The 21,912-nt window shown below is 55.5% G+C and overlaps 1 protein-coding gene across 3 annotated transcripts in view; it reads left to right on the top strand.

Annotated features, from left to right (window-relative positions):
• Nucleotides 1–2,747: 2,747 nt before the first annotated feature.
• Nucleotides 2,748–21,912, top strand: part of AGAP1 (ArfGAP with GTPase domain, ankyrin repeat and PH domain 1) — a 570,436-nt gene continuing 551,271 nt past the window's right edge. For all 3 annotated transcript variants that reach the window (XM_088835100.1, XM_088835099.1, XM_088835098.1), the window contains exon 1: nucleotides 2,748–3,043. In XM_088835100.1, coding sequence (XP_088691226.1) covers nucleotides 2,881–3,043 — 163 coding nt within the window. In that variant the 5' untranslated portion in view covers nucleotides 2,748–2,880. The remainder of the gene's footprint in view (nucleotides 3,044–21,912) is intronic.

Raw genomic sequence — 21,912 nt, 5'->3', positions numbered from 1 at the left:
AAGGAGACAAACTGCTAGATCCATTTCCTAGCAATAACCCAGAGGCAAGAAGACCGCAGGTTCAGCAGGGTGGTGGCAGCGGGGTGGTGAGAAGCTGGAGATTCTAGGTCTTGGGAGGTCGAGCTGATGCTATTTGGAATGTGGGAGAGAGAGGCACCAAGGATGGCACCAGGTGGTCAGCCCCAGCAAAAGGAGGCCTGAAAAGTGAAGTCGCTCAGTTGTGTCCAACTCTTTGTGACTCCATGGATTGTAGCCTACCAGTCTCCTCTGTTCATGGAATTTTCCAGGGAAGAGTACTGGAGTGGGTTGCCATTTCCTTCTCCATGGGATCTTCCCCACCCAAGGATTGAACCAGGGTCTCCTGCATTGCAGGCAGATGCTTTACCGTCTGAGCCATCCAAAACTAGGATGGGGAAGATTTCAGGAGGAACAGGGGAAGGGCACAGCAAGATATCAGCTTGACACAAGTCTGACTTACATTGTCAGCAAGCATCCAACAGATGTTGAAGAGACAGTTGGATATGAATTTGAGGTTCACTAACCTGCATAAGACCCTGATGCTGGGAAAGACTGAAGGCGGGAGAAGGGGATGAGGACAGAAGATGAGATGGTTGGATGGCATCACCGACTCGATGGACATGAATTTGAGTGAACTCTGGGAGTTAAGAGATGGACAGGGAGGCCTGGCGTGCTGCAGTCCATGAGGTTGCAAAGAGTCGGACACAACTGAGCGGCTGAACTGAACTGAACTGAACCTGTATAGGGCATTCAAAGCCCAAAGATAGAAATCCCTGCATACGGAAGAGAAGAGACCCAGAGACTCAGTGGCTCTCTGTATTTAAGAGAGTAAGAGGGCTGACAAGCCAGGAAGATAGTAGGAAAGTCTGGTCAATACGTTGTCCCAGCAGCCAGGGGAAGAGGGGTTCAAGGAGGGGAGGGCTCACTGACTGCTGAAAGGTTAAGAAAGAGGAAGCCACACCTTCCGCATGTGTGTTACCAGTTACTGAGGATGCCGAGGTTAGCCAGAGGCGGACTACGGAGGGAGCCATGAACTGTGCCACTGTGTGCCAGGTACCCCAGAGGGAGTTGGGTGAGGGAGCAGGGGGTGAGCAAAGGCTGCGAGTGCTGAAGGGAGACGGCACATTCGTCTGGGGGACTTGTGAGCCCAGAGAGTGTAACTCAAGGATGCTGGATACCAGCGTGCGGAAGCCACACAGGCTGCAACTGAACCACGTGAAGGTTCAGTGGGCTTTCATCAGGGATGCCTATTTGCAAAAGGCCACTTGGATGGGTGGGCGCAGGGACCAGGCCTGTAGATGCGCACAAACCTGGTCCCGGAGCTCAGCACGTCTGCAACGATCCGGTTTGCCTCAAACCTTTGGGATTAGCCCCCCTGCGCACTGGGGCCCCTGCTGCAATGCGGTCCGGCCCCCCGGGGTCCCGCCGGCTTGACGAATTGACGCGGGGACTGGGGTGGGTGCGCAGCCTGGGGACCCACGCAGAGAAGGCTGCAGTTTCAGACCTACATCTCAATTTAAAAAAAAAAAAAATTTTTTTTTTTTTTTTAAAGAAAAAGGACGCCTAGAGACCCTCCACGGTGTGTCACCGCACCTCGCCGCGTGCCGGTCCAAAGTGCACTCGTGGAGTGTGAATGCCCGCGCCGTCACGGCTAAGGAGGCTCTTCGCCTTCGGAAAGAAATACAAGTTTATCACGGAGAAAGCACTCGTGTCACTTTCGCAAAAGGAGACAGAAAGTTTAAAAGTGGCGGTGGGGGAGGCGAGGTAACAAAGCGCGGTCGGGGGCCACGGAGAGCGGCAGAGGCTCCTCCAGCCAGACGGTGAGAGACAAACAAAAACGCGGGAGGGGTCGCGCACCGCCTCCCGGGTGCCGCGGCGCCGGGACGCGCGCAGGGCAGCGCCGGGACCCGGGGCGTGAGCCGGGGCCGCGCGCGGGGCCGCGAGCCGGAGAGCCCCGCCCCTCGCCCCGGGGCCCGGCCGCGCGTCGGCCCGGGGGCGTCTTGCGCGCCCTCTCCCCGCGGTCCCGGCGGGGCCCCGACGCGGCGCGGACTACAAGTCCCAGGAAGCCCAGAGGCAGGCGCGGGGCGGGGCCTGGCGCAATTCCCCGGGATCCGGCGCGCTGGGAAGCGCCGCGGAGGACGCAGCGGCGGCGGGCGGCGGGCGCGCGGGCGGGCGGGGCGCGGGCGCGGGCGGGGGCGGGGCCGACGTGGGCCGGAGCCCTGCGTGCCAGGGAGGGGGCTGGCCCGGCCGGCGGCGGGCGGTGCTCGGAGCGGGCTCCGCGGCTTGCACGGCGCCTGCGGCTCGGTCCCGGCTCGGCTGGCGGCGCACGGCAGGCTCGGCGCGGGCGGCCCGGCGCGCCGGGCGGCGCAGGACGCAGCGCGCGGACTTACGCCGCGGCCGGGGCGCCCCGAGCGGCGCGGCCACTGCCCCCGGGCCGGCCTTCGGCCCCGGCGCTCGGAGCGCGGCGGCCGCCTGGGCTTTAATGGCTGCTCGGCGGGGCAGCGCCTAGGGGTGGAAGGCGACTGCGGCGCAGGAAGGGGCCGATCGAGCGTCCTCCGGGGGCCGGCCGCGCCCGCCGCGGCGCGCTCCATGGGGGCCCGCTGACCCGGGGCGCCGGGGCCCGCTCGCTCGCCCGCCCGCCCGCCCGCCGGGCGCGCGTCCCGGCCATGAACTGAGTCGGCGGGCCGGCCCCGCGCCTGCTCCGCCCGCTCCTTTCTTCTCGCGCCTCCTCCGCCCGCCGCCCGGCGGGCCCGGCTCCCCGGGGACTGCGGCGCCCGGGGCTCGGCGGCCCGCGGGCCCCGGGGCGCGGGGCGGCGGCGGCGGCGGCGGGGGGCGCGCGGCTCCGGGCGCGGCGCCTGCACCATGAACTACCAGCAGCAGCTGGCCAACTCGGCTGCCATCCGGGCCGAGATCCAGCGCTTCGAGTCGGTCCACCCTAACATCTACTCCATCTACGAGCTGCTGGAGCGCGTGGAGGAGCCGGTGCTGCAGAACCAAATCCGGGAGCACGTCATCGCCATCGAAGGTGAGGGCCGGGCCGCCGCGGGGCTTCTGGAGGGCGGGCGCGCGCGCGCGCGAGAGCGTGTGTGTGCGTGCGTGTGTACACACGCGCCGGACCATGGCACGCGGCTGCCCCGCCGAGTGGGCACTGCGGTGCTCCTCACCCCGCAAGGCCGGGCGAGAGCGGAGGGCGCGAGCGCGCCGGCAGAGATGGATCGCCGGCGATAATGTGCTAATGGGCTGTAGAGTCTCCGCTGAGAAAGTGACTCTGTGCGGCCGCGTCCTGTGCCACCCCAGCCATAAGCCCCTGGGGTGGCCGGAGCGGTTGGCACCCCCGGACTGTGTGACAGGTTACTAGGCCGGAGCCGAGCTTCTTGCTGGACGTTGAAGAGGTCTTTGGAGAAGTGCTGCTGCTGGGGGCGAGGCTCTGGCTGGCCGGTCTCCTCCGCAGGGTAGGGCCAACCCCTTTGGTGTGTTTGCCCATTTCGAGGGGCACAGTGGAGGCAACGGAACTTAGCCCCAGCGGAGAACCAGCCCCGGCTACAGGCAGCATCGCAGGTCCGACCCACCTGCTCCTGCGCAGAGGCTGGTTTTCTCTACAGAGTGTTTCTACCTACATCCTGGATCAGATCAGAAGAACGCTCCCTGGGGGGGTGTCACTTTCACACTCCTGGCACTGGGATGTCACCCACCCTTCCTGCAAGTTGAGCGAGGCAGAGGTCCTCAGGAGAGTTGCCGTGGACTTCTGCCTCTCTGGGGCAGTGTTTTCTCTGGATCCCTCTGGTTCTTAGTCTCTGCTACTGAGCTTCCAGCTTATCCCCTTGCTTCCCCCTCGTTGCTGTTGGCCAGTGATGGTAAAAGGTCTGGAGGGTGGGTTGTCTGTAATATAGAATTGTCCCAAGCAAGAGTCCCTCTGGTCGCTGGTGGGGAATGCTGAGGATGTTCTGAGGCCTGGCCAGGAGTGTGTCCGAAGCCCAGCTTAGGCATCGCCCAGCTCAGGTCCATTTGTAAGTAGGGGGCATTGGCCTCGGGGTGGCGGTGGGCGGGGGAGCTTTGCTTGGGTGCTGTGCAGCCTGCACGGCTCACCCCAGAGTGCCTGGGCTTGATGCCTGGCCGGTTAGATGCAGAAGGTGGTGTCGATGCCCTTGGCATCTGGCGGCCCCACGGACTTGAACTGCGTCCCAGCCTGGCTGCCCGATCGGCGTCCTGTCTCCATAGGGGACTTGCTAATTCTGGGAAGGATCTGGATGGTGCTCCAGCCTTCTGTGGGCCTGGCTGTCAGAGCACCTGCCGCCCCCTTGGACATTTAAGATGCTTCCAGATTCCTCGAGAGGCAGAGGCTCCCGTGTGCCTCTGGCAGGACTTGTGGGAGGCCTGGGGAACCGGCACAGGGCCGCTGATGCTGGTGAGCTGGCAGGAATGCCTGCTGATGCTGGGCAAGCTGGCAGGACCGTCTGGTGATGCTGGGCGAGCTGGCAGGAATGTGCCTCCAGGGTCCGGGCTCCGGCGCCGCGGCCACTCACGTGAAAGGACCCCTGCTCCTCTCTCTCTCCTGGCAGCATCCACGGGAGTCTGATGAAACTCTCAGAAAGCTGGTGCTGAGCGTTGGATGCACCTGGTCGAGAGCCCCTAGTCTCCGTGCAAAGACCTCCATTGGAGCGTCCTTCCTGCTGCCTCGGGTCCATTTCCCGTCTTGAAGCCCAGCTCTGGGGTCTCAGGCGTTCCCCACGCAGCAGTTTGACTTTCTAGCAAGAGGATGTGGTTTCATTCTTCTTTTTTGGAAAAAACAAAAAAAGCCCGTGTGGTTTCTCGATGATGGTTTCTGGTAGTCTGTCTGCCTGTATGCTTTGAGATTTTAGGCTCCTTCTTGGCCGGAAGCCTTTTCATTTGGTGATGAGACTCAGAATCAGTGGTGAATCCTGCTTAGGACTTTGACAAGACTATTATTTTTTTCTGTTAAAAAAATAAAAGGAATGTCTGTGTTGTGTCAGGGCCATGATTTATTTAATGAGGCTTTAAGAACCGTTCAGATAGATATGCCTCCGTTCTTTGCATTATTAGCAATGATTCCACCTTTCGTTTGTACAGAAGAACTTTAGCAAGGATGCTCTTATATTCCTAAGCTTGTTGTGTGGCTGTCGCGACCCTGTGGGAGAATGTGGGCCAGCTTCATTTTATAGAGGATGGAGCTTCAGGGAAGGTTAATGACCTCCTGAACATTTGGCTGAGGTCAGAGGTGAGTCTGAACCAAAGGATCCCTGGAACCCAGGTCTGAAGGCTTCCCCCGCTCCCCGGCCACCTTCTCCCGCTGCTCCTAATGAAATTCGTTGTTACAACGAACTGTTCCCCAACTCTGTGCCAGCTTTAAGACGTAGTTGTGATTTATATCTGCGCCATTGATATTTTGGAAGCCGAGAAGATTGCTCAGTTGTGGCAGGATGACATTTTTCCTGTGACGAGAGAAGCACGCAGAAGCAGTTGGGTGCCGTTGTGTAGGGCATGGGTATGGGTTCTTCCCTCACCCCAGATGGGGGAACATGGCCCTGGGGTATGCACACTGTAGACGCGTTTGTCAGAACTCTGTGCCGTAACCGAGCTTGTGCTCTGAAACATCCCAGTGGTCCTGAGGAACACACGCATATCTGCCTCTCCTGTGGGCCTGGCAGGTGAGGACGGGACCGTGGCAAAATGTGCACCTCCTGGAAGTTTAAAGTCTATGCGCATCATAGTCGTTTAAGAATCGCTTGTCCCAACGAACAGGGAAGATTGTCTGTGTTTTAGAGGCTATCCAGCCAGGCTTTATTTTCCGTCTCCGTGTGTATATGCACAGAATTGGAGTCAGACTTACAAAGCTACTTGATTGGCACAATGTGAGCACTTTTCCATGTTATGAAAAATTTTGAGGATAACGATTTTTCACCTTGGCATAACATTCCAGCATTTGACTGTGTCATAATTTAAAGAAACTTTTCCTGTTTTCTGGCATCTTGAAGCATTTTTGCTGTGGAAGAGAGGAGCGGGCTCGTTGAAGGGAAGGAAGTTTCGGCTCGTGCTTGTTTTTCAAAGTGATTCCCAGAGAGTCTGGATTGGAAAATCTCTTAATGATGGACCAAATTGTATAGGTTTTAGTTGAAAGGGCTCGCCAAGAATCCCAACTCTGAGTCGGGTCTGTGACCCTGTTTGAAGGCACGGGAAGTATGATTTAATGCTTAGTCTTGTTTTGAAACATTGCTGCTGCTAAGTCACTTCAGTCGTGTCCGACTCTGTGCAGCCCCATAGATGGCATCCCACCAGGCTCCTCTGTCCCTGGGATTCTCCAGGCAGGAATACTGGAGTGGGTTGCCATTTACTTGCCAAAAAAGAAGAAAGAAAGTGTTTTTTCAAATATTTACTTGAGACAGAGATGTGCTTTTTTCCCTCCAGTATCTGGAGTCTTAAGGAGGCATTGCCCATTGTTTTCAGATTTACCCCATCAGTTTTCTGGGGTGTCCCCCAGAGGTGTGGCCAGCACCCCAGGTGTCCTCCATGCCTGGAAGCGAGCCGGGACCAGCTGTCTCCAGGGTGAGCATCCTGCCTAGGGTTCCCTCTCCGGTTTTTCTTTAAAAAGCCTATCTGGAGTTGATGGGGTTGAGGTAAACGCATCAGCTGCCTTTCTTGTTAGATAAAAAAGCTTGCTCTTCTTGCACAGGTAAAGCCTCTATTAGCAATTGCATGTTGTAATCCAGCTTGCCAGCAACGGAACAGCGATGTGGATGACAACCCAGCCAGCTTATTCAGCCAGGCCACAGCTGAGCCCCTAACTGGTCTCATGCCTCCACACCCACCAGGCAGCAGCTCAGCGGGAACCTAGTGCCCTGCTGGCCCCATTGATGGTTTGTGTGACTTTCTCTGAGGGTTTGGAGAAGTCCCGGCATGCGACAGAACTGTGCCGGGTCAGGGCACTCACGGGTCGGGGGTGGGGGGAGCATGGCGTTCAAGGGCTGAGCGCCGGCATTTGGGGGACCTGGGAAGATGGGACAGGGGTCCCCCTTCCTCCCATGGTGCAGCCGCTCTGTTGAGCCTCGTGTACAGCAGAGAGCTAAGTGCTTGACCTGCGTGTCTCCATCCATCTTGTGATGATCCCGTGACGTCGATGCCACCGTTGAGGTCCAGAGGGCTTCCCTCATAGCTCAGTTGGTAAAGAATCTGCCTGCAATGCGGGAGACCTGGGTTCGATCCCTGGGTTGGGAAGATCCCCTGGAGAAAGGAAAGGCTACTCACTCCAGTATTCTGGCCTGGAGAATTCCACAGACTGTATAGTCCATGGGGTCGCAAAGAGTCGGACATGACTGAGCGACTTTCTCTCTTCACTTTGAGGGCCAGAAAGGGTAGGAAACTTGCTATAAAGAGATGAGAAGGGCTGGTCATCCTCAGGGCTGACTCTCCAGCCCTTTCTGAGCGAGCGACGGGACTCCTGATTACTCACAGTTCCCACAAGTTGCATGTACAAACCATCTGAGCCTGTGTCCCCCCCTTTATCCAAGAGAAGAAGGGTTTGCGGATGCTGCCAATGGCTGGAGGTCTTATTTTCTCTGTGAAGTTGCTTACCTCAGCAAAACTGTTGTAAGATCCTGTTTTCCTATGGAAATTTATTTAATCTGGTTGTTGCAGGATTAGGGAACAAATACCTTCTCCCTGCCCTTAGGTGAGCATAATTCTTCTTCAACACTATTGACTGTATCCATAATATTTCAGGCTTCATCGAAGTTGTAACTGTGGGGACTTTTAGTTATTGATATGAGTATCACAGTCTCCTCCTTCAAAATAATTCTCAGGTGGCTGTTTGTCCCTTCCGGATTAAATTCCATACCTTAGTGGCTTCTGACCCTTCCAGAATCCAGGCGTCCCTTCCACCTGGCTGGGGTCAGCGTGTTTCCAGCGTCTCCCAGCCTCTCTGTCCCAGTTTCCTGTGCAAAGCTCATCTTACTCCAGTCCAGCCTGAGGACTGGGGGCTCTTTGGGGAAATCAAGTCATGCACGTTTTTATCTCCTCAGCGAGGCTGCGTGTCGTGTCTGGCCCTTGGAGGACGCCCAGGAATTGTCGAGGTTGTGACTTGTAGGAGGGACTCACGTTTTCTCTGGCTTTTGGGTCCTCTTGCTCCTCACTGGTGATCTGACTGTTGTTGATCATGCAGAGAGGGTGTTCTGAAACTTGTCACGAGAGCACAGATGCTTGGACTGGGGTGCTTTGGGGTCGGGCGGTGGTGGCTAACCTGGGTGTGCTGTTTGGGTGGCGATGAGAGTTTTTTCTAGTGCATGTAGGGGAAGAGAAAGATTTGCTTGCAGCTTTTCCAGCCCAGCTGTCTGCAGAAGGGTGGTGCTTTTTCTGCTGGTGTAAGTGAATTTCAGGTGCAGAGTCTGTGTCATTGATAGGGACGAATGAGTGACAGGTCTGGGTGGCCGACAGTGTGGTATCTTCAGTGGAACATTGAGAGTCTTGAAGTTCAGTGTGCAGTCGGATCACATGGAGGGCTTGGGAAAGCAGAGTTGCTACTTCTGTAGGTTTGGAGCAGGCCAGAGAGCGTGCTGTTGACAAGTTTCCAGAGGATGCTGGCTTGCCAGTCCGGGGACCGCTCTTTGAGAAACATGGTCAAGGAGGGGAGGGCAGTCCGGCGGCGGACTGGGCACCTTCCCAGGTCATTGCTCTCAATCACTGGAGGGGGTGTCCTCTCATCCTCCCCTGTGGGGGCCGGTGGGGGCCAGCAGCCCTGGCCACTGCTTCTGGTGACTCAGCTTAAACACAGTGGAGGAGGGATTGAAGCCCAGGTTTGAATGGGTTCAAGTCCATGTTCACTTCGCCTCCATGATGATGCTGATCGTAAGTGCCCTGCAAGGAACGTGGTGGGTGGAGGATGGACATTGCCAAGGGCGGGCCTTCCCCTTTGGCTTATGGTAAAGAATCCACCTGCATTGCAGGAGACAGAAGCGACTTGGGTCCGACTCCTGGAAGATCCCCTGGAGGAGTGCATGGCAACCCACTACAGTATTCTTGCCTGGAGAATTCCATCGACAGAGGAGCCTGGTGGGTTCCAAGCAGTTGGAAACAACTTGGTGACTAAACCACACACTTCTTAGTTCCTCAGGGATGGTATTCCAGAAATCCCATCTGGGGTTCCCTGGACTTCCGCTTCCTGTCTTGCGATGGTGGATTTTTAGGGAAATCTCCTGTATGTTTCAGTGAGGTTCTTCCGTATTCACTTGTTATGATAATTTGGCAGGTGAAACATCCTTGTGTTTGTTCTTTTGCTGCTAAAAGAGCGTTTCCCTGAGAAGGAGACCGATCTGTTATTAGCAGCTTAAGAGGGCTGTTGGGGGCCCCGGAGGAAGTGACTCAGGAGGGAGCCGCAGCCTCCACGGCAGAGCCTGGAGCCCTGTTTTCTGCTGCCTCTGTTTTTTGTCCAAAGCTGGCTTTTATTTTGTTAAGACTGAAATCCCTTGTTCTGCATCCTTTCCCCACTGTGTGCCCTGCAGGTGTTTATCGTTGGTGAGTCTCACTAGGGCTGGTTTTAACTACTGATTTGGTCCCGTCTCTTGTTTCTTAACGTTCAAGCAAACCCCTGTCCCCTGCCCCCCACCCCCGGCCCAACACTCTGGATTCTTTGAGGCCTAAGTGATTGAGTTTGGCAAAGCCGATCAGGCTTAGTTATTTTTAAAATCCAGGGTTCGTGGTTCTGATCGGGTGCTTAGCCACGTAATTCCTCCGCTCTGTTAAGTACCTTGCTCTGAGAAGGAAAATGCACCCTACAGATGTTTGTCTCTAATCTCTGCAGCATCTGTGATTGTCCTGGGGGTCTGAGCACCGGGCCTCCTCCGTTCTATGTCCTTCCCGGAGCTCTGGGCCTCTGCGGGCCAAGGGGGGACTTTCACTTTCTTCTTTTGTGGTGTGGGAAGCCTGCACACGGGGCTGCAGGGATGACCTGTCCAGGGGCAGGGCTGACGTTGTGGTGGGTCCCATCCCTCCCCTCTGCCTCTGCTCATGACTGACCCAGGCCATCAGGGGATTACTTGCACCTGGGGGCTAAGGAGGGCAGGAGAGAAGATGCCAGCGCCAGCAGAAGAGGTCTGTTAATGGACCCTTTGAGTAACCAGCCAAATAGCTGTCTGTGTGCGAGGTTGGGACATTTTCCATAAAGAGCAGACTAAATATAGGCTGGAGGGTGGGGCCCCCAGGGCCTGAGCTGGGTTGGGGGTAGTGCTGTCATCACTTCCATTTTGTTTCTCCCACTGGTAATCAGAACTCGCCACCAGCCCGAACAGGTGGCCACCCTGAGCTCTCTGGGAACAGATTGGTGTGTTTGTTTAACCAGGGGCTCATTTGCAATTTTCACACTTCTCTCGCTGTTTGATTCGGATTGTCTTTTTTGGGCTGCAGTGTTGGAGTATTTGTGCAGTGTTTCTACACAAGCAACTGTGTAACCTTAAAAACTGCTCATGCTGTCTGCTTGTCGTTAGCATCATGCTTCGAAGCTGCCTTTCTTTTTTTTGAAAGGGTGGGAAACACTTTTCATGGTTCTGGGAGAAGAATTCCAAATAATTACCGGCCATGTTCACAAACGACTTATGTTTGGTCTTAGAAATGTCAACATCCAGCAGGCTCTTGCAAATAGAACCGTGTTGCTTTCCAGCTCAGCACACAAAGCTCCTGTTAACAGATTCTCAGATAAGTTTTAAAGAGGGTACAGGATCTTTTAGGAAGTGGATGTAGTCTTAATTCAATGCATTTTTAGTTAGCATGGACACGCTATACCAGGTCTACTGAGGATACTTTAAGGAGTTAGAAAAAATTTTTTGCATGAGTGCCTGCAGCAAAAAAAGGCACCCCTTAGGTTCCTGAGTTTATTCCTTCACCGTCTCCACGTGACCGCTGCTGCAGCCAGAGGTGTTATAGATGCGGTGACTACGGGCGTGCTTTTCTAATGAGATAAACAGAAGTGGGTCCGGAGAGAGTAGAGTGGGCTGAAATTCTGCTATTTGTGTTTCCAGGGATCCTCGTCTGGAGGGGAGGATTGGCCCATTTTCCAGGGAGGGCACTTCCAGGGGGCAGCCCGCCTGCCCGCCCCGCCCTTCGCTGCAGTTTCTACGGATCTGGGTGCTGCCGTGAGCAGTGACTCGGTCTCCTCCTGTCCCGACACCGCTCCTGTTAGTTCAGGCTGGTGAACCTGGTCTCAGATAAACAGTTGTTTCAATGTTACTTTGGACCATCAAGCCTGGATCTCCGATTTCCTGTATATTATTGTACTGTTAGGAGTTTGGGGGTTGGAGGTACTGAGACCACTTTAGACGTGGTAGCTTTTTGGGACTCTTTTTTTTTGGGGGGGGGCGCATAGAACGTAGATCTAGAAGGATGCCCAGGTCCTAAGGGAGGGTGTTTTCACAACCTGACCACGTGGGTGTGTCCCGCATCCAGATCAGAACAGCGAAGTTGGCCAGCGCAGTGTGTGCTGTGTGTGCTGTGCTGTGTGTGGTTGGAGGTGGCTGCTTCTGCTTGCCCAACCTGCTCTTCCAGGGATGGGCATTTGGGTGGTTTCCTGTTGGGGGCCATGGGAATAGGCCTGCCTATTAGGACACCTAATATAGGACAACTTTGGTGTCCCTGTTCCTGTTGGTGAGGGGGTGGTTTGTGTCCTGTTAGCCCTTCTCCCAGGTCAGCGAAGCTGCTTCTGAACCCACTCTATAGGCAGCCCTGTCTGGAGGGACCTTTCCTTGCTGTTCAGGCTTTACACTGCAGACCCGCAGGATGGAGGCTGCCTCCTGCCTGCCTCCCTCCCTTGCCTTCTTTCCAGCTGTTTGTCCAGACACAGTCTAGCGCCTGAGATGTCTCCGGTGCTGTCTCAGACATTAGATTTGAGAGTTAGGGTTGTCTGTGGACTCTTCATTTCTGGTTAGTGGAATAATTGCAGCTTTATATCCGGAGCGGTGAGGGTTCAACCCTTCAGCAGGAAATGGTTTCCTTGAAAATGCAGAGCAACCCCCGGGGTCCTTGCGGCTCTCCCTGGCTCTTGCTTGACCTCAGTGGTCAGTGGGGGCTCTCCTGGCTGAGTCCAGACTGCCCCTCCTGCCTCCGGAGTCCATCTCACGCCCTGGCGCGGGTGTTGCCATCTGAAGGGAAACGCCTTCTGCAACTCTGGGTTCAAACTGATCTGGGGTCTGAACGGTTACATATTAGCACCCTTCAGTCTCTGCTGTTTGTCACAATTATGTGGAGACACAAAAGGAAAAACTAAGTGTTGCCAGCTCCCTGTTACTCTCAAGGGGTTGTTTTCTTTGTTCCTCTGACTGTGTCCTGGGAGCTGCCCTGCCCACCCCCCCACCCAACCCCCGAAAAGGCCACGCTCAACCCAGGAAGCGTGTAAGGACCCGGGGTCTGGAGAGAGAGGGGCGTGTGCCTTGTGAAGTCTCCAGTGGCGGTACCAAGGCAAATATTTATTTTGAGGGATGGGGGTTGGGAGGGCCGGGCTTCCCCTCACTTTGTTCAGCAGGCGTGGGAAGCGGCCCGAGGATTCTGGGAGGTGAGATGCTATCCCGTGCAGATCGTGGGCGGGACACTGTCTTCTGCTTCTGGGGTGCAGGCAGATGTGTGCCCCTGGAGTGCCTCTCCCAGGGCAGTGGGAACTAGCCCAGGAGGCCACAGCGGCCCAGGCTGGGGTATACAGATGGGGGCAGAGGGGTTACCGGACAGGGAGGCTGGTGGGAAATGGGCAGAGGGCTGAGGCTCTCTGGGCGGGTGGGTCGTAGGAATGGACCATCCAGAACCCCATTTCTGCAGCTGGTGGGCACCTGGGGAGGGCGGGCAGATGGAGAAGAGCCTTGTGAGCCCCAGAGAGCAGGCTCGGAGCGCTTTTATGTGTTGGGCCGTGGGAAACTACTGATTATGGATTTCTGTTTGGACAGGGTGGGGGGTGGTGATGCTCGGGGCTTGCTGAGCAGAAGAAACGCGGTGGTGGCCACAGTGGTGGTGGGGGAGTGGCTGGCAGGTTCAGAACTGGGCTGCTGTGGGAAGGTGGGGGCCGGGGCAGGGGAGCAGGGAGGGAAACAGAGGTGTGCCCCCCGAAGAGGCGGGTGCAGGCGTGAAGGGGCCTGAGACTCGCCAGATGGAGGGAGCGAGGTCTGACCCTGGGAACGCAGGAGTGGGGCCGTGTTGGGGCAGGAGGGTCCACCTCCAGATGCCTCGAAGTGCCCGAGGTTTGGGCGGGAGGGGTGCTCAGCTACTAGGGAAGGTTCCCCAGGCACTGGAATTTGGAGAGGAAGCACGCAGCCCCTGCAGGGCGAGCTCCGAGGGATGGTTTCGGGAGTCGGCCTGCCTCTCACCCCGGCTGGGGGGCCGGCCTCTGGACCTCACGGGCCGTCAGTTCCCCCTCTGCAGATTCTTCGGTGGGTGTCAGGGGCACCACGGCGCCTGGGGAGTGTCTCTCGCCAGGGGCTGAATTGTTTCCCGGGGCGGGGGGGGTGCCTGTGTGATTGAGCCTGGGCCGCGGTGGCCCCTCAGGTCCTGTTCACCCCACCGGTTAGTCTCCTGGACAGGTGTCCTCTGCCCAGAGCGCAGGTCCCGTGGCACTCCACTGGTGCCTGTCTCCACCTCTGACTCAGCCTGTTCGGTGTTTATCTTTTCACTTGGTGGCTTGAGTCCGTAGATGGGTAGAGGCCTCGTGCTGGCAGTGCAGAGGTGAACGGGCCACTTGCTGTGTGAGTCAGGGCGGACGCGGGCTTCAGGCCGGGTGTGCACTGGGCTGGGAAGGCTGGACGGGGCTCCTGGTGAAGTGAAGTTGCTCAGTCGTGTCTGACTCTTTGCATCCCCATGGACTGTAGCCCACCAGGCTCCTCTGTCTATGGGATTCTCCAGGCAAGAATGCTGGAGTGGCTTGCCATTTCCTTCTTCAGGGGATCTTCCTGACCCAGGGATAGAACACGGGTCTCCCGCATTGCAGGCAGACTCCTTACTGTCTGAGCCACAAAGGAAGCCAGGAGCTCCTGGAGGAAGCCCCATTTGAGCCCCAGAAGATGGGAAGCTCATGCCACTGGGGGTGGGGTGGGGTGGGGTGCGGTCGTTGATGGAACACCTTGGCCTCTCACCTCCCAAGGAGGCCTTGGAAAACTCATCTATGCCCAAAGAAATCTCCCTGTCTTCACACAAAAACTTTTTTTTTCCCCCACTTAAAAAAATTTCAGTTTTACCCAGGTTTCTCAATTTGGATTTGCTTTTCTGGTCATCTTATGTTGGGGCATAAGAAAATTATGTATTTCTTTTTGCTTACTGCCTAAATCTAGATTTGCCCCTTCAAACATCCCAAGCCCTAAGTGCTTTCGCTCAACTGGCTTGGCAGGAGAATCTTGCAGTAGTGGGCAGTTGGGTCACGTGCTTCTAAGAGTTGTGATGACCCTGCCTGGCCAGTGAGTGGGGTCTGGACCTGTGGGAGTGCTGCTTTTCTGAGAGTGGCTTAGAGTTCTAGACTTTGACGTCAGAGCCTTTGTTTCTTTTTTTTTCCTAGAGGTCGAACTGCTTCTGGTGGGGTATGCAGGTTGAGGGGGGGTGCGCTCAGGATTTTCGGTTTCCAGGTCACCTGCTTGGAGATTAAAGAATCTCTGGGTGGTCTGGAATGGTGGGACCCTGCACTCACTGCTGGAGACACCCAGGCGCTGGGTGTAGCTCAGGGCATGGCAAGGGAGGCCCTGCACCTGAGTCCACGGAGCCCTCACCCCCTGGGTGTCTGTGTCCCACGGCCTGGGGTCTGGGATTTGTGTGAACAAGATGTTTGCTATAAAGAGAGATGAAAGGCATATTTACAAGTCAGGGAGGATCTCTTTTGCGCAACATATTGTGTTGAAAAATTTCAAACATATGGAAGAGTTGAATGTTCGGGATAAAGTCTTACATACCCATCGCTTTTCTCTGCTTGCTTTGTATATCTCTCCATCCAGAGCATGACCATTCAGCTGGCAGTTGTAACAGAACGCAGAGCTTTCCTAGGCTAGTTCCATGTTGGTTTGGAATCCGGAGGATTTGCGGAAGCGGTGCCATCCGAATGTCGTGGTGTCAGATTCCAGGTGCTGTGCAGACACAGCAGGGACAAGGTGCTTGTTACTTGTGCATCGAATGCGAAGTCCCTGGACTGCAAGGAGATCCACCCAGTCCATCTTGAAGAAAATCAGCCCTGAATATTCGCTGGAAGGACTGATGCTGAAGCTGAAGCTCCAGTCCTTTGGCCACCTGATGCAAAGAACTGACTCATTGGAAAAGACCCTGATGCTGGGAAAGATTGAGGGCAGGAGGAAAAGGGGGCAACAGAGGATGGGATGGTTGGATGGCATCACTGACTCGATGGATGTGAGTTTGAGCAAGCTCCAGGATATAGTGAAGGACAGGGAAACCTGATGTGCTGTCCAAGTTGTTGCAAAGATCAGACACGACTGAACAACAGCAACAAAATATGAAGTGTCTTCTGCTGGAGCAGTTGGCTTAACTTGTGTTTTGGAAGCATGGTGTTTGTTGTTAACCTTTTTTTTTAGTTTTTTGTTTTATTGAAATATAGTTGATTTACAGTGTTGTCTTAATTTCAGGTATACAGCACAGTGGTTCACTTATACATATATATATATATTCTTTTTCATATTTTTCTTCCTTGTAGATTTTTAGAAAATATTGAGTGTAGTTCCCTGTGCTATACAGTTGTTCCTTGTTGGTTATCTATTTTAGAGTAATTTCTGTTGTTAATCTTGATACAGTTCAACCTTGAACCCAAAGGGAAACTTCGGATTGAGCGCCGACTTGAATCCTGTGGCCTACCACGTGTGTGTTTGGGAGGGCAGCTCCTCTTTGGGCTGCGCTGGTTTTGGCTGAGGAGATGGCCTGCCATCCTCTGTGTCCAAGACTTTGGTTTTTGCGGCAGCCCGTGTGTTGCTGTGGAGCTCAGGCATTTTCTTGCTGGATCGTGTTACACCGTGAACACTTCCTGGAAGCACAATGACGTGCAGCGTCACAGCCTTGAAGGTCTCGTTACAACATCTGGGGGTGTGCGGGGGCAGCAGGAGGAGCCCCATCCGTGAGGATAGCCTCTAGCATCTCTCTGGTTCTCCCGACTTGGCCAGGCAGAGTGAAAGCAGGTGTGGAGTGGCCCCTAACCAGATGGAGCGGCAGTGTCATTGTGAGCGCATGGTCAATGCTGCAGGTGTGGGTGACGTGCCTGTGTGTGTGTGTCCCTGGGAGCGTGTGTGTGTGTCCCTGGGAGTGTGTGTGTGTCCGTCCCTGGGAGCGCGTGTGTGTGTATTCCTGGGAACGCGTGTGTGTATGTTCCTGGGAGCGCATGTGTGTGTCCCTGGGAGTGTGTGTGTCCCCGGGAGCGTGTGTGTGTGTCCCTGGGAGCGCGTGTGTGTGTCCCTGGGAGCGCGCGTGTGTGTGTGTGTCCCTGGGAGCGTGTGTGTGTGTCCCTGGGAGTGTGTGTGTGTCCGTCCCTGGGAGCGCGTGTGTGTGTATTCCTGGGAACGCGTGTGTGTATGTTCCTGGGAGCGCGTGTGTGTGTCCCTGGGAGTGTGTGTGTCCCCGGGAGTGTGTGTGTGTGTCCCCGGGAGCATCTGTGTGTGTCCCTGGGAGCGCGCATGTGTGTGTTCCTGGGAGCGCGCGTGTGTGTCCCTGGGAGTGTGTGTGTGTCCCTGGGAACGCGCGCGCGCGTGTGTGTGTGTCCCTGGGAGCGCGCGTGTGTGTCCCTGGGAGCGCATGTGTGTGTCCCTGGGAGCGTGTGTGTGTGTGTGTGTGTCCCTGGGACCGCACGTGTATGTCCCTGGGAGTGTGTGTGTGTGTGTGTGTGTCCCTGGGAGCGCGTGTGTGTGTCCCTGGGAGTGTGTGTGTGTGTGTCCCTGGGAGCGCGTGTGTGTGTGTTCCTGGGAACGCATGTGTGTATGTTCCTGGGAGTGTGTGTGTGTGTGTGTCCCTGGGAGCGCGTGTGTGTGTCCCTGGGAGCGCGTGTGTGTGTCCCTGTGAGCGTGTGTGTGTGTGTGTCCCTGGGAACGCGTGTGTGTGTGTTCCTGGGAACGCGTGTGTGTGTGTTCCTGGGAGCGCGTGTGTGTGTCCCTGGGAGTGTGTATGTCCCTGGGAGCGTGTGTGTGTCCCCGGGAGCGTGTGTGTGTGTCCCCGGGAGCGTGTGTGTGTGTGTCCCTGGGAGCGCGCGCGTATGTGTGTGTGTCCCTGGGAGCGCGTGTGTGTGTGTGTCCCTGGGAGCGTGTGTTTGTGTGCCCTGGAAGCGCGTGTGTGTGTGTGTCCCTGGGAGCACGTGTGTGTGTGTCCCTGGGAACGCGTGTGTGTGTCCCTGGGAGCGCGTGTGTGTGTCCCTGGGAGTGTGTGTGTGTGCGTGCATAGTGCACATTTGCAGGGCCTGTGAGGTGGGTGTCTAGTTCAGCTCTCATCACCTTTCCACTTCAAGAGTTGCGGGCACATCCCAGGCTGAACTGGGAGCTGAATGGCCCTGTGGTTCCTGACTTAGCAGTGTTAATTACAGTGTTAATTACAGAAGCTGATTAGGCCTCCAAGTTCCTGTTCCCCAAACTGGGCCCACATGGGCGTGTCTTCTGGGCTGTCCTTGAGCCAGCGATGACCTCACAGAGGCCAGCCGTCCCAGCCGCCTCCTCCTCCTCGTCTGACCCCCTGCAGCTCTCCACATCCTGCCCAGAGCTGGCCTGTGACCACGCGGCCTTTCCAGGAATGGAGTCAGCATATTCCATCCCTGTATCATCTCTCAGCATCTCTCCCCACCTCTGTTTTTTTCCTTTTTGGGATGTGCTGTGAGGCTTGTGGTGGGATCACAGTTCCCCGACCAGGGCTGGATCCCAGGGCCTCGATAGTGAGAGCGCGGAGTCCTGACCTCTGGACCCCCAGGGACTTCCCTCTCGCCGTCTTCCCTGCGGCCACTGTCCACGCAGTGCGGGCTGACTCCAGGATGCCCCCAGGTTGGGCCGGCCGATCAGACTTTGTTCTCCCCTGACTCGGGCTTTCAGGCCGTCGTAGCCACCGTCCTGCCTTTACTTCCAAACCAGTCTTCCACGTGCTGAGCCTGTGGGGTCTCAAATAGCCAGAGCCCCGGCTTTTAATCTCCCCTTTGTCACCCTGAACTTTTCAAAGTCCAGGCAGGCTTTTTAGGGAGGGGAACTCACTGCAGGATGAACCTGAGTGGTCACCTCTTCACTTGTTGCTCATCTGGGTGGGGGTGACCTTCCACGCCCCCCGAGTGTCCGCCCTTTCCTCCCCCTTCTTGTCTCACTTGGTCAGGGGACCGCCTCTCCCTGCAAAGCGGGAGGAAGCTTAATAGCCCACCCTGTTCACCTGTGGATGGGGTAGGGGTCCCCTTGGTCTAACAGTTTAGGTTAAAAAGAAGGCCCAGCCTCCCTCGCACATTTTCATGGTGGAGGGAGATTTCAGATGTCCTGCTTGTCCGTGTCAACAACAGGCTACCAGAATTCTCCTTATGGCTTGGCTCCCTCTACATATTAAAAAGCCACTTGTAGGGGCTTCCTTGGTGGCTCAGTGGTAAATAATCCACCTGCCAATGCAGGAGAGCTGTATTCGATCCCTGGTCCAGGAAGATCCCACATGCCACAGAGCGCCCATGCCCGTGTGCGACAGTCGCTGAGCCCGTGCTCTAGGGCCTGGGAGACACAGCTAGAGGGAAGCCTCCACTTGGCGCAACTAGAGAAAGCCTGCATGCAGCAACAGAGACCCAGTTCAACCAGAAACAAACACATAAGTGAAATTACGTGTCAAACAAATTGCTGCTTGTTTGTGTGACCTTATCTTAAACCCCAGGGACCTGGGGAGGTCAGCCCAGTCGCCCCTGTAGCCGAGCTACCTGTTGCTCCCCCTTCCCCTTCTCCCGGGATGTCTCTCCCATAGAAACCAATGCGATTTGTAATTACATTTGTAAGTGTGGTGTTTGGGTGGGTGTGTTAGGATGTCTTTTCTCAAGAGGACAGGAGCATGTGGTCTAGTTCTGTTTTATTCCCAGAGTCACCCCTGGCAGCCTTGGTGATCACTGGTTAAGACACAAGTGCTGTCTAAATAAGCATTCGTGTCTTGAAGCCTTGGGACAGGACTTTCCAGCCTGCTGTGACCACACGTTGATTCTTCAGCAACCGCTGCCTGAGAATCTTGTAGGAAGATACTGTGTACAAGCCAATTGCAGCGAACTTTTCCAGAAACTTGTGTCTGGAAGATCCATTTTCCATGGTTACTGTTACATTGACTGTTGTTACGTAACTCCTTTTAGATTCAGATACAGGGATTTTTTTTTTTAAGCCTGGGTTCCAGTATTGGGAAAAAAAAACAACCCATGACTTGAAGAGTGATGACTTTCTGAGATTTCCTTTTTGGAGCTTTCCGGAAATAAAACTTTTCATCAGAAAATTAAGTTTATTTGACTGCGAGTTTCTCTCTCGGCTTGAAGACATCTTGTTGCTGGGACCGTTCTTGGTTAGGAGCTAGGAGGAGCTGCGTCCACGTGAGCGGGGTCCCTGAGACCTGAAGCCCCTCGAAGGCCCAGCGCCTCCTTGTGTTTTCCGCGACCGAAGCCTGTGTGGTCCTGTTTCCGCTGCTCTCACCATGCAGAGACGGGCAGGAAATGGGGTTGGCGGCCGACTCGGGCGCAGAGAGCCCCCCAACCCCGGCCATCAGCTCAGTTTTTCTCCTTGCTCTTTGCTCTGTGTGTTACGATCCCTGCTATTTAGGTTCTGGCCCTTCCTCTGAGTTGGCAAGGGAGCAGCGTCTTCCCACTGAGTCTTCTCCTAAAGCCTCCCCTCCCTGGGCAGCCAGGCCACACTTGTGCCAGGCCGACCCCCTTGGAGCCGAGCCCTTCCCCAGAACTTCCTGCTCTTCCATCGGGGGACCGTTTGTGATCACGCGTGGTCCTCTTTGAGCCCAGCTCCTGTGTCTGGAAATTCTCCCGGGGGGAGGCAGCTGTCTGGGATCTGTCACTTGGGCGGTGGATGGCCAGGCTCACACCCAGGCCAGCTGGCCCGGAGTCCGCACCCCACCATCTCACCCTGCCCCAGTGGCTCCATTTCAGACTCTAGTTATGGATTAGTTTTGGGAGGATAGAGGACTTCAACAGGTACTTCAAAATGCCCTGCACAGCGAGGACACTCGGGAGAAGCTGGCTCGGGGCGGTGGATGCTCAGCAGGCGTCCAGGTGGAGGGGTCTGGCTCTGCCCGCGGGCCTGGGGCACAGCTCTGCTCCGGTGTGGCTTTGCCTTGTAAACACCATTGCCCGGACGCCTCCCTGACAGCCGCGCCTGCTCTGGATTCCAGAAATTTCTATGAAACATTCATGAGCACCCTCCTGGCTTCTCCTCTTTCCCTTCCTTAATAAAATCCATCCTAGAACCAGCTGTTTATTGCATGGGGACACCCCCCACCCCCCGTTGAGGGCTTAACATGCTGTGTGTCCTTGAGGATAGAGGTGGTGCAGACCCCCATTTATAGGAGCCTGAGGCCTGGGGTTTAAAGCTTTGCCCCAAATCCATCCACACCTAAAGGTGGCTGAGTCCACCACTGCTTGCTCCCTCCTCTTACGATTTTTTTGTTAAAAAAGTTTTTTTAAACTAATTAAGTTGTGCCAGATCTTATTTGCACCACGCAGAATCTTTAGTGCAACACCGAACTCTTAGTTGCGGCATGTGGGATCTAGTTCTCTGACCAGGGATTGAGCCCTGGCCCCCTGCATTGAGAGTCCAGCGTCTTAGTCACTGGACCAGCTCAGGGAAGTTCTGCGACATTTTAATGATGCAGAAAGGAAGCCTCTCAGATCCGCCCGAGTTCTATACGGGGGCTGGGAGTTCCCTGTGGCCTTTGTGCTTCTCCTGCAAGTGCTGTCTTCCCACCGTGGTTGCAGAGGACATTGCACCTGCCAGCTTGCTTTGCAGTGACACCCCACTCCAGTACTCTTGCCTGGAAAATCCCTTGGATGGAGGATCCTGGTGGGTTGCAGTCCATGGGGTCACTAAGAGTCGGACATGACTGAGCGACTTCACGTTCACTTTTCACTTTCATGCATTGGAGAAGGAAATGGCAACCCACTCCTGTGTTCTTGCCTAGGGAATCCCAGGGACGGGGGAGACTGGTGGGCTGCCGTCTATGGGGTCACACAGAGTCGGACCCTGAAGTCAGACTGAAGTGACTTAGCAGCAGCAGCAGCATGGTTGGTGGCATGGGCCATGCTGGGAGGACGCAGAGCTACAGATGGCGGCCTGAGTTCCTCGGCAGGAGGAGGGAGAGATTCCAAACAGCATGGTTATGAAAATTCCACTGGAGTTCACAAGATCTGAGACACCTTGATTCCAGGCTGCTTGAAACTACAGCTCTTAATTTCAAGGCACCCGAATTATGTGACGTTTTAACAATAAAGATGCTAGCAAGCCGTTCATTTTGCTGTTGTTGCTCAGTTGCTAAGTCGTGTTCATCTCTTTGCAATCTCATGACTGTAGCACGCCAGGCTTACCTGTCTTTCACTATCTCCTGGAATTTGCTCAAACTCATGTCCATTGAGTCAGTGATTCTATCTAACCATCTCATCCTCTGCATCCCCTTCTCCTCCTGCCTTCAGTCTTTCCCAGCATCAGGGTCTTTTCCAGTGAGTTATTTCTTTGCCATCAGGTGGCCAAAGTATTGGAGTTTCAGCTTCAGCATCAGTCCTTCCAATGAATATTCAGGACTGATTTCCTTTAGGATGGACTGTTTGGATCTCCTTGCAGTCCAAGGGACTATCAAGAGTTTTCTCCAACACCACAGTTTGAAAGCATCAATTCTTCAGCGCTCAACCTTCTTTGTGGTCCAGCTCTCACATCCGTATGTGACTACCGGAAAAACCGTAACTTTGACTAG

The sequence above is a fragment of the Moschus berezovskii genome, chromosome 4, assembly GCF_049115385.1.
Source record: "Moschus berezovskii isolate FMDL1 chromosome 4, NW_MosBer_1.0, whole genome shotgun sequence".
Classification (NCBI taxonomy): domain Eukaryota; kingdom Metazoa; phylum Chordata; class Mammalia; order Artiodactyla; family Moschidae; genus Moschus; species Moschus berezovskii.
Note: the sequence above shows the minus strand (reverse complement) of the source record. Positions and strands in the feature narration are given on the sequence as shown.